Source organism: Echeneis naucrates, chromosome 8 (assembly GCF_900963305.1).
Source record: "Echeneis naucrates chromosome 8, fEcheNa1.1, whole genome shotgun sequence".
In the NCBI taxonomy this organism is placed as follows: Eukaryota; Metazoa; Chordata; class Actinopteri; order Carangiformes; family Echeneidae; genus Echeneis; species Echeneis naucrates.
Genome location: NC_042518.1, coordinates 369,738 through 382,321, shown reverse-complemented (window position 1 = coordinate 382,321; position 12,584 = coordinate 369,738). Strand labels below are relative to the sequence as shown.

At 42.9% G+C, this 12,584-nt stretch overlaps 2 protein-coding genes across 2 annotated transcripts in view; one reads left to right on the top strand and one right to left on the bottom strand.

Annotated features, from left to right (window-relative positions):
• The window catches only part of LOC115048190 (zinc finger protein 260), a 144,209-nt gene that overhangs the window by 57,623 nt on the left and 74,002 nt on the right, over positions 1 to 12,584 (bottom strand). The gene's annotated exons all lie outside the window — the stretch shown is intronic.
• Positions 151 to 2,044, top strand: mettl23 (methyltransferase 23, arginine). Its single transcript, XM_029509561.1, is given in 6 exon segments — positions 151 to 234; positions 311 to 329; positions 332 to 450; positions 452 to 545; positions 905 to 989; positions 1,312 to 2,044. Coding segments are annotated over 6 exon segments (573 nt in total). The 3' UTR covers positions 1,484 to 2,044.

The window sequence follows — 12,584 nt, the reverse complement described above, 5'->3', positions numbered from 1 at the left end:
TAAAATGTTTCTACACCATGAGTTTAGCTGAGAATGCAGAACGATGTACTGATGTTGTCCATTTTCAGCTGAAGGTCTGGCTCAGTCAGTACCAGGCTGTGTGTTTGACACTGTGGTCTCCTGCCCCAGGTCCTGGATCCTCAGTATGGGATGTACGTGTGGCCCAGTGCTGTGGTTCTGGCTCAGTATCTGTGGTCTCGGAGGAAAGAGCTGAAAGACAAGACGATGCTGGAGGTGAGAGAATATTCAGCCCGTTTTCAGAGCTGTTCGACTGCAGCAGCTCATGTGTCCACTTCCTGTGTCTCCTCAGCTCGGGGCCGGTGTGAGTCTTCAGGTGTGGTGGCGGCAAAGTCTGGGGCGAAGGTGATCCTGTCAGACAGCATCAGGACTCCTCTGTCTCTGGAGAACTGCAGGCGCAGCTGTGAAGCCAACGGCCTCCACATGTGGACGTGTTGGTCTCACCTGGGGGGAAGTGTCCCCCGACCTCCTTCAGCTTCCTCAGCTGGACATCATCCTGGGATCAGACGTTTTCTACGAACCTCCAGGTGTGAACTGGACTGTAGCTGCCACAGATCTGTTTCTACCATCAAAAACAAAAGTGCCAAAACATGAAGAATAATTAAGAAACAAAATGGCTGAGGGGTCAACTTCTGAACCCGGCAGAGTGGACGCCCTCACCCTAAACATCTGGAGTTGTAAAGAGAATTCTGATTAGAAAATCGCTGGAATGGATAGATAAAATATTCTTACTGAAATCCTATAATAATATGATGAAACTGAATTAATAGTGTGTTGGGAGGCTTTGTGGTCTTTCAGTATATTAAATGTACAATACGTCACAATTTCATGTAAACTACAAACAGTAGAACAAACTGACCAAACTAACACGAGAACCCTGTTTCAGATTTTGAAGACGTCCTGGTGACTGTTTCTTTTCTTCTAAGGAAAAACCCCAAAGTCCAGTTCTGGACTACATATCAAGAGAGGAGGTAAATAGGCTTTGCTGCCGTGGTGATGGTCTGTGGGCTTGTGGGAAATGGTGTTTCTTAAAGGTGGCAGAAAAATACCAATAGAGATTGACTTTTTTGTAATTTGCGACCTTCACCACCAGATGTCACTGTTTCACTGAGACGAAGAAAAACTTCAAACAGGAAGTTTGCTTCTGAGTTGAGCTTTATTCTGAAAGGTTCATGACTTTCTAGCAAATATGACAGATTTAAAATTTATATTTATATATTTTTTTTAACTTTATAACCACCAAAACCAGCAGGTTGTGTTTTCAGTCCAAACCCTCCTCCTCCCCTGTCTCAGTGCTGATTGGTCCATTGAGCCGTTGCTCCACCGGTGGAAGCTGAAGTGTGCTGAGATCCAGCTGGAGGAGTTTGATGGGGATAAATCTGAGCTGGCTGCGTCCACTCTGCCGGGCCACCACAGCATCCAGATGATGGTCATCACGCTGAAGACAGAAGACATTGGATTGTAGCAAACCAAACAGGAGACCAAGTGACATTAGGTATGTTTTGTCAGAGCAACAACAAACAATTAAAAATGGACACAACAGGAAGCAGTACTCATTTTTTCAAAGAAGTACAATGACATTCTTGTGTTGTACAGATCAAGAACATTTTAATTGTTACAAAAATGTAGTCACACCTCCATAATTATGGGCGCTTCGTCTGGTATGAACTGGAACCGGCGTTTGTTTACATGCTATTTGTTCGTGCTAATCCACTTTGAGATGTAAACCATGTGGGAACAACAGCTGTCGCAGCTACAATTATAGAGATGGGGGATGACTTGAAAAAGTGGCCTAATATAACTGACAGTAGCATCCTTAACTGTCGCTTCGGACAGCGAGGCGATGATTAATCTTAAAAGCTCTGATGTGTATTTGCACAGTAATAAAGTTGGTCGTGATGGGACACAATCTTATTTACCATAAAGTCCTTTTAAATGTTGTTTCATTGCATTTAATCATGTATGATGCTTTTTCATTTTAAAAAACACATGTATTGTATAAATCTTTATTTTATTTAATTTTTTTTCCAAGTCAGGTAGAGAATGCAGTCAGAGACATCGTGCACTGATGTGCAGAGAAAGTGGAATGCAAGCTCTAGAAAGAATGCTGAGCTGAAGATACATTTTAAATGTCACAAACACACCATATTCATGGAGGCTCATCACCATCAACATCAAATCTGAGTGTACCCCCAAACCTTTCAAGGATAACAAAGAATTTTAAACTTATAACAGTTCTTCTGTGATGCTCTCACCACTGTGTTTGGGCATCACACCTCCTCGCCCTGCATAAGGGTTTTTTATTACACCCACCCCACCCCACTACTTCCCACCTGTAACCACTCTCCCATGCACTCCAGAAACCAAGGGAAGACCTACATAATAACAGCTACAATATTAAATTCAGATTAAGATTGAAATGGGATACTGCATCGTTGAACATTTTTGTTATGTCTGTACAGAGATTATGGCATTTTTAGGTTCATACTGACCAGCAGTCATATCCCAACCATGTTTTAGGTGGTCTTTTTAGTTTAAGGTTTTTCAGCCGCATCCTTCTGGGTTCCTCATCTGTGGGCAGGTGGTGGAAAGGTTCTGTCTTAGTCCATGATGCGTGTTCAAATATTACTTTGTAGCCACAGATTCACCTTCGTCTGGTTGTTAGTACAACCACAAACAGTGCGACATGTTCCCGAGCTGCGCAATGTAATTTTTAAATGCTGAGCTGATCATAGAAAAGAAAACAGTACACTTTCAAATAAACTGCTAGCAAACAAATGCTCATAATCGTTTTTAAATCAGCGCCCCAAGGAATAAGGTGGAGAGGATATAAGAACAAATAAATAAAATAAATAAATAAAGGGAATTAAACAGGGTCTATAGTAGATTATATTAAAATATGTGTACAATGCTTTCTAGTGCTTTGCATGCTTTGGAAAGTGGAATTTATGTATTTAATATTTGATTATGATAATTATGTTCACAAGATATTCAACCTTATTTTTTGTAATTATGCCTATTTGGATAGTTTTGAAAGAAAAATCTATATTTATGGATTTAGAACTCAGCTCATGGTCATGTGTGTTTTTCCAGATAAAATAAAAATTTTAGTTTGTTGATTTCTTTGATAATCTGAGGAGATATAGCTAATGAGTATGCAGGGTATATCAGCCTGGATAGAGTTGAGAGGAAGCAGTACTGCTCGACCAATCAGTGAAGATCTGGCCGACTCAGGTCTACCTGTTTCATTTCAAAACAGCAATCACCAAAAATACACAAATAATCAATTAAAGTATTCAAATTATCTTATTTACTTTTCATGTTGCACTTTTCAATACAAATCACAAAGTGGTTCAAACAAGACGATATAAACCATCCAAATAATTTTTAAATGACAGAGAGCCTTTTTATCAGGTACAGAAGTGATGGTGTCAGTTCTGGTCTCACTTAGCTTCATTTCCTCTCTCCAGACTTGATGTGTTTGTATGCAAGGATGCCTCCGGCGGCAATGACTCCACCCAGTGTAGCCCCGCCCAGCACTCCAACTGTCACCCCCCACCCCGCTGACGAAATGTGAAGTGGCTCCACCAACAGCAGCTCCAGCCAGCGTCGACCCTCCAATGACCAAGCCCACCTCTCTCCGAAGTTTGGCTTCCTTCAACAAGAACACTTTTCTGTTGTTGTTCTTGACCAACTTATTGACCTTCTCCATGAGACCACGGACATGATGCGTTTCCTGGACTATGTTCATTTGTAATACCCCCTGACATTCTTTGACAAAGTCAGAGAGGACATTGTCATTCTAATCAAATGTTCAGTGTCACTGCAGGTGATCAGGACCATCGTGTGCTTCATCACCTGCTCAGTGAAGGTTTTTTTAAAAATCTTCATCGCGTCTGCTTCGTCCTCGTCCTCATCTTTATCAAATCCTGTGTTCCTGTGCACATACAGGAACACACAGGCCCGGGGGCCACAAGTGCCAGGCCTTTCTGGATCTTTTCCATCACCTCTTCATCTGATTTCTCTGGATTGGACAGACCTGGAGTGTCCAGGATGATCACCATCTGTTTTCCAACCTCCTGGTGCAGCTCACATTCAGTGTGTGGAGTTCAGAGGGACGGTGCTGCTGGGCCCTGTGTTGTCCATGTCTATGTCTTTGGAGATCCCCAGGATGGTTTTCATGACGGTGGTCTTCCCAGCTCCACGCTGCCCAATGAGCACAATCTTCAGCACTATATGAGAACACGACAACAGCAGAAGAGGAGAACTGTTACTTCAGTAAAACCTAAAAATCTATGAAAGCCGTTAAAATCTTACTTAGGCAACAAACTGTATTTAAACATCAAAGTTAAGGACAGAAACCTCAAGATATATTTTATATAAATGTATAATTATGTATGAAATGTATAAATTACTTTATAAATGAGCAGTGAATAACAATAATAGAAATAATAATAATGAAGAATAATAATAGTGATAGAAGCTCAGAAAACCAGAAACAACTAAAAACACTGAATGTTTCCGTCTTCTCCACAGAAAAGTTCCTCTCATGTGTTTGGGTCGTTTCTGTCTTTATCTGATCAGGAGTTCTGCTCAGTAATGATGAAAAATCAGCTCCAGCTAATGACCATGATACAGCCATGAATAAAGTCTTTTGAGCTGCAGACTCAAAGGGCTGAACTATGACCTTCAGTGAAACCATAAAAAGTCCAGTTCAGATCAGCATCAGCAGAGGAGGGAAACATTCCTGTTGGCCACATCACAAAAATCAAGCCTTTCAATTCTAATTCTACAGATGAATAAATTCATTTCTCCCTCTGTCAGCCCCCTCTGTGTCTCAGGAGGATTTAACAGGTTGGCAACAAATAAAAACAGTTAGAGTTGATGGGATCAATAAAACCAAGTCTGAATAAAAGAACTGACTGTTTGAATTGTTCTCCATCGTCTGTCAGTCTGGGTCCTTTCTTCTTCTCCAGTCTCCAGCTCATCATCAGCATATATATATATATATATAACATCTTGCTGTCCCCACCCCCAGAATACACATCATCTGTCCCTGGACAGAATCTGACCAATCACAGATCAGAAATCAATGGAGCTGTAACCAACAGGTAAGTGGGTGGAGCTAAAACACATCAGATGGAGCAGTTTCATTTTCACAGGTAGTCATGACGATTCACCTGTAGAGTCATCAGACAATACACACACATACACGCATTTTTCTAAACAGGTCCAAGTTCAAGGTGTGAATAATAATGATGACTGTCACTGATGACATCACACTGGACACGCCGTCTGAAGATTAAATGTTTTTATTGGCAGAAAAAAAGTTATAGTTTATATTTCAGCAAGTTCATGAACATGGACAAGAAAACAATCAACTTTATTAAACAGAACAAACCGTCTGTCAGCTCATTGGTCAAAGGCAGTGACCTCATTGATGACCTAAGGTTAAATGGGGGCGGAGCCTATGGAAGTTCTAATACGTTCAGTATTTTTATTGAAAACACTGAAACGCGGCCGTCCCTGAATGCATCATGTAGTAACTGTTCTGTCCATGAACCTGTAGATTTGATTTTCATGTTTAAAAACTGAAGGAATTTTTGGGATTCTCGGCCGCTCAGCTTCTACGGTTTATCATCTTTTGGCATGGCTTTCATGACGAGGTCAGTCAGAGAATCAGTGATTTTTTTCACAGCTGGGAACTGTTTCTCCAGTTTCTCCAGGCCCCATTTGAGGGCAGACTCCACTGAAATCGGTTGGTCTGCAGCTTCCGGCTTTTTTTTAGACTTAATGGCTTCCTCGATGATGTCCTCGACTGCTTCTAACTTTTCACTGTGGCAGCACCTCCCTTTGTTCTTATTGAAGACCTTCTCGATCCTCTGCAGCAGCTCGGTCACTTGGGTTTCGTCGGCATCGTGGAAGGCCTGATATTCCACCCCCTCTCGATGAAGTTAGTCAGGCTCTTGTTATCTTTATTCTGCAGGAATTTTTCAGTCCGCTTTGGTGGTGTTGGTGAACAACACGATGGTGTGTTCTTCTGCGTTTTCATAGAGCCTCTGGAAGATTTCCAGGATGTACTTGTCTGCCCATCGATACATGCTGTGGTCCACCACAAACAGGAGCACGTGAGGAGTCTTGGGGAGCTTGAGGATTCTTTTCACCATTTCCACCGTGTTCTTGCTGCACAGGCTCAGAGTGTCGATGACATTCAGAGTTTTTCCAGCCAGAGGCCTCCAGGTTCATCACACTGCTTCATTTGCTTCTCCTTACATTCATTTGGCTGAGATGTAGAAGTATGAGGTGTAGATTGGGACTGTCCAAGGATCTTGTTCCACCAGGAAGTCTCCCAACTTCATCCTTCCAAAGACCATGATGTTCACTTCTGTTGGATGAGCTGAGGCAGAAGACAAATAATGTTAATGGAAACAAACATGAGCTAAAACACCTTCGAGAATATATCACATTAAAATATCACCAACTGAAAACAAAACCTACTTTGGAGTTTTAAAGATTTAAAGATGCACGTATGTTTTCTCTTCCTGATAGATTACTGAGTTTCCAGCTAATCTAAATCTAAAAACAAAAAAGACAAACTGCAGCCTCATGAAATGACGAATGAAGATAAATCTTTTTTATCTAAGTTTCTTGGATGTGTGAATATAGTATGTAGATTGACATAGCTCACCCAAGCTGACAGTGAGTGCTCCGTCGTCACCATCTTGGCAGTCTGGCCCCGCCCACTCCACCCAAATTCCCTTTACCATAACCTTAATCAACTAATAAACGGATCATTCGGAGCCCCCAGAACTTTCTGCCCACATTAAATGATACAACTATTTCCCCAATAATAAAGGATTATTTTATCCTAAACTGACAATAGTCAGTACTGGATTTAGACGAATCCCTGGAGTTCCATAAATCAGCGTGAATCAGGAACTAAAAGGACTTAAGAATTGCATATTTGTCTGTTTATTTTCATCCATCCAACAGTTACATTTTCTGCTAAATATAGCTGTAGTTTTTTATTTCAAACTGTTGATTACAGTGACCACTTCAAGTCTGACCAAAGGATTTTTATTCCACTCCTGTCAGCTGTTTTTGTTGTGAATAATTTCTGACCAAAGACTCAAATCTGTTGGATTCTAACGTAATTTTGCCGGAGCTGCATTTAAAGATCAATGAACATCAACCTGTAGACACACTGAGAAAATGAATGAGCTGCAATCAGAACAAAGTGGCTCCATAAAGGAACATTAACGAGAAAGTGAGAAAGGTTTGTGAACTATTTTCAATATGCTGATGACACTGCTCTGTTTATTTCTCATTAATGAACTCATACTTATAAATTCTCTCTTTCACCTCAAATGAGTTAATTGTCTTCTTTACAGGATGTTTGTAAAACTACACAAATCCGACCTTGAGCTTAATATAAAGTAGGAGAAACACCCTGATGTGTTAATGTGGGTGAGTTTTTATTTCTGATTTAAAAAAATAGAAGCAGTAATGGATCAGCTAAAAGTTCCTTTCAGCTCATTTCATTCTCAAACTTTCAATCTCATGATACAATGCAATATAACACACACGTACATAAAAAGATATATAAATAAAATGTGGAGTTTTAAAGCAAAGAAATAATCACATAAATAAACTGTAAAAGCTGAGAAATGACCAAATAAAACCAAATTAATGATGAGTGATTACAAACACCTAAAAGTGAGACAGCTGAGAGCAGATTCAGAACAGTAATAACAGATTTTGTTGCTGTGATTTATAAAGTAAAGAGTAAGAAATAAACTGACCGTGTTTGCTGGCCATCCTTGTCTCAGCTCAGAGTTGGTGTGACGTCTTATAGCTTCTTTTGCCTTTGTCTTCAATTCTTTGACAATTCTTTCATCTTTATAACATCAATCTGTGCAGTTCCCTCCCCTCAACATGTCATCTGTTACCTGGCCAGCTGCAGCCAATCACAGCTCAGGCAGTAAATCAGAGTCCAAACACACCAGCTAAGAAGCTTCATGTTGAGTTTCTCCATATTTGATCAAAATCAAATCAAATCAGATTTATTTGTATAGCGCCAAATCATAACAAAGTTACATCAAGGCCTTTACATATAGAGCAGGTCTAATCAAACTCTTTATAAATTTATTTAAAGAGACCAACAGATCCCCGATGAGCAGGAAAAACTTCCTTTAAGAGACAGAAACCTCGAGCAGAACCAGGCTGGGGGGGGGTTAGGGTTAGGGCATGGGGGTGTAGTGCAGGGTGAGAATGAGAGCAGGACAGGGGGACATCCAAAACAGGTGGCAGGAACGATGCTGCAGGAAGTTCATGGAGATGAGCTGTAGTACAGAATTCATGAAGATACGGGAGCAGCAGGCGTACACAGAAATGTTGGGTAGGTTCTGTGTATTATTCTTTTTATGTCATTCTTCGTTTTATTTCATGTATTTTCTTAATATGCTGAATGGGGACGAACTAATAAAGCTCCTTAAATGGACACTTATTGAGGTCAAAAAGAGAAACTTTAGCTGAACTCGACATCAAACTGTTCGACCTTCATCATTTCAGCTGACGAAGAGGACGTTCAGGCCCAAGCAGCTCCTGGCTGTCAGAATCATTAGCATTGTTAGCATGAGCTCAGTGAAAAGCAGTTTGAGTCGTTCTGACTTTCCTAAAGACTGCTGAAGTCCCAGATCAGAGACGGTCAGGGGGACCTACAGGGAAAAACAGGACCAGATCACTGAGTCCAGCTTCTTCTCAGGGTTTTTAGAGGTCTGAAGTTCTTTTCTCTGAGGTGGACACGCCTAACTGTGCTAGCTTAGCCACCAGACCAAAGACAGACTGAACTGTGAAACCACCAGGATCCTCTGAGCCGTTTCTGAACCCAGGAGGTGCCCCACCTGCTGTTGTCACTTTAGTTTTCAAAGGGGTTCACAGGAACTCAGACTTCCTGGTTCAGTTCTGAGGGCGGATAAATGAGCCAGACATTGATGGTTAATCATGTTCCCTGGAAACTGTCAAATTCAAAGAAGCCACTTTAGTTTCTTTGTCTTCTGAAGTCTTTCAGTTTTCAGTTAATGAGTTCAATACAACTTTATTCACCATTTTATTGTTTCTGTAAACTCTTAAATGGCCCAGTTGTGTTCTAGTGCGTATTCATTGTGTCTGTTCTGGTTGTTTGCTCTGTAAAATGGTTTTGTGTAATTTATGTTATTCTGCCTTCCTGTTTTTTTCCTCATTTGTATTTGTGTTGATGTTTGTGCTTTTATTCATTATTCTCTTCAGCAGGCAGGACTTTTGTGGATCCTTTGGTGATCCGAACACGGGCCAAACCTCAGGGCCCAGATGTCTTTGGGCTGTCTGGACCTGATCCAAGTCCACCATTTTGGACCGCTTTAAGCTGGTTTATATCGACTGCAGTCTTTGATGGAGGTGACGCCGTTATCAGTCGCTGTGGTATCTGCTGTGGCCAATCTCAGACGGTGAAATAATCCAACTAAAATAACATTTATTCCTGAAAAAACACTGTTGTCAGAGTCCAGATGGCCAATGTTGCTAACGCACCATAAACTACATTACCTTGAGAAAAGCTAATGTAATATATTTCTTCAGGATACTGAAGCTGAGTTATCCAAACAGAGGACTCCTGGATCTCAAGGCTGAACAGTAGCTGGTTTTCTTTTGTGAAATAAAGTAGGACATGTCCTGATCTGCCCTCCTGACTGTCCTCTCCTCAGTTCCTCAGAACCACACCCTAATCCACCAAATTAATTAGAGCGAAATGAGACAATGAAACAAAGGAAACAAGACGATCTCATCTATTTTGGTTTAGAGGAATCCTGAACAGCAGGTTGATCCATCAGGTGTTTTTCTCTGGAGCCTCAACAGTGTTCATTTGAACAACAATTATCATTTCATTCTTCTGTTAACTCCTAAATCCAGTTTCACGTGTTCCAGGCTGTTTTCACTGCATCTGTGTGTTCTTCATTTTGCCCTGCCGTTTTATTTAATGTCAGAACTTTCCAACTGTTTGTCTAACTGATATTTGTGTAGATTCGTTTTGCTCATTAGCTTTTAAACATGGAGTGTTTTCAACGTTTCTCATGATAATGGTGATAAAAGGTGAGACATCTGTTACTACAATCTTTATGACCATTGAAGAAAACATTTCTTCAGAACTGTAACGTGACAATATCAGTCGATATCTTTTTGTCAGCTGCAGCTATAAAGTGTCACCTTTAGTATTGTCAATATTTATGGTGAACTCGTAAACGTGTCCTGGTGGAGGACAGATTCCTGATGCAGGACAGTGTCCTGGTGGAGGACAGTGTCCAGATGGAGGACAGTCTCCTGGTGAGGACAGTCTGCTGATGAGGACAGTGTCCTGGTGGAGGACAGATTCCTGATGGAGGACTGTCTGCTGGTGGAGGACAGTGTCCTGATGGAACAGTGTCCTGGTGGAGGACAGTCTGCTGATGGAGGACAGTCTCTGATGGAGGACTGTCTGCTGGTGGAGGACAGTGTCCTGATGGAAGACAGTGTCCTGGTGGAGGACAGTCTGCTGATGGAGGACAGTCTCCTGATGGAGGACTCTGCTGATGGAGGACAGATTTCCTGTGGAGGACAGATTCCTGATGGAAGACAGTCTCCTGTGGAGGACAGTCTGCAGATGGAGACAGTGTCCTGGTGGAGGACAGTCTGCTGATGGAGGACAGTTTCTGATGGAGGACAGATTCCTGATGGAGGACATGTCCTGGTGGAGGACAGTCTGCTGATGGAGGACAGTCTGCTGGTGGAGGACAGATTCTGATGGAGGACAGTCTGCTGATGGAGGACAGATTCCTGGTGGAGGACAGTCTCCTGGTGGAGGACAGTCTGCTGATGGAGGACAGTGTCCTGGTGGAGGACAGTCTGCTGATGGAGGACAGTGTCCTGGTGGAGGACAGTCTGCTGATGGAGGACAGTCTGCTGATGGAGGACAGTGTCCTGGTGGAGGACGTCTGCTGATGGAGGACAGTCTGCTGGGAGGACAGTGTCCTGATGGAACAGTGTCCTGGTGGAGGACAGTCTGCTGATGGAGGACAGTCTGCTGATGGAGGACAGATTCTGATGGAGACAGTCTGGATGGAGGACAGATTCCTGGTGGAGGACAGTCTCCTGGTGAGGACGTCTGCTGATGGAGGACAGTCTCTGATGGAGGACAGATTCTGATGGAGGACAGTCTGCTGATGGAGACAGTGTCCTGATGGAAGACAGTCTCCTGTGGAGGACAGTCTGCTGATGAGGACAGTGCCCTGATGAAGACAGTGTCCTGGTGGAGGACAGTCTGCTGATGGAGGACAGTGTCCAGATGGAGGACAGTCTCCTGATGGAGGACAGTCTCCTGATGGAAACAGTCTGCTGATGGAGGACAGTGTCCAGATGGAGGACAGTCTCCTGATGGAGGACAGTCTCCTGATGGAGACGTCTGCTGGTGGAGGACAGTGTCCTGATGGAAGACAGTGTCCTGGTGGAGGACAGTCTGCTGATGGAGGACAGTGTCCTGTGGAGGACAGTGTTCAGATGGAGGACAGTCTCTGGGGACCACACTGATGCCCTGTTTGATTAAGTGCTGCCCTCTGCTGGCTGCAGGAAACTACATACTGACCTGCAGTCCTTTTCACAAAGCAGGTTCAACGCTGTGGCAGTTCTGGGGGTCCAAACTGTTCTGAGAGTCCAGACTGGTTCTCGGGGTCCAGACTAGTTCAGGGCCAGCCTATGGACAGCGGTGGGACACCCTTAAAATTTATGAAGGACCTGCCTGTCTTTTTTCTGAGAGCCTCTTGTGTGTGTACAGAATGTAATTTTGTGTCCTGTGTCCTGATGGACACTGTCCTCCAGATATGGAGAACAGTTTTCTGTTCCAGAACAGATTCTGGACCGCTCTGGAAATGCCTGAACATCTCTGTCATGTTCGTGAAAACAGTCAGACTTCTGATTTTTTAAATGACAGACGGCAGAACTGTTCTTCACCAAACTCACCTGCTGACTGACTGAATGATCAGAGAGACACAGCAGGTTATATGTTAACCCTGAGAAGAGGAAACTCTGACTCAGTCACCATGGTAACAGACTCACTGACAGGTTTTCTACCTGTCTCCTCCACACAAAGACAGCTGTTTGACCGTGGACGTGTAATCACATCACAGCACATTTTGATTTTTGCTAACTGGAAAGGCAACAATCGGTTAGAGCACTGAAACTGCTGTTCCCAACGATGGGAGTGTTCCCGGACACAAACCTGTCAGAAACATCAGAGGGGAATCAAATGTTTTAAATCATACACATTTTTTCTAATCGCCATCAGGGGGCGACTCCGCCGGCTGTAGAAAGTCAGATATTGAAGTCTAGGGGAAAATGACCCTCCTCCTGCCTGATGGGTTTATGGTCTCAGTCTGAAATGATGCTCCATTTACAGGGAAACAGCAGGAAGGAGGGGAGGGGTTGGGGGCGGGGCTACTGTGTGACCGACAGACTGGACCACCCAATCAGGAAAGAGAAAAGAGCAGGTCAGATCCACCTCC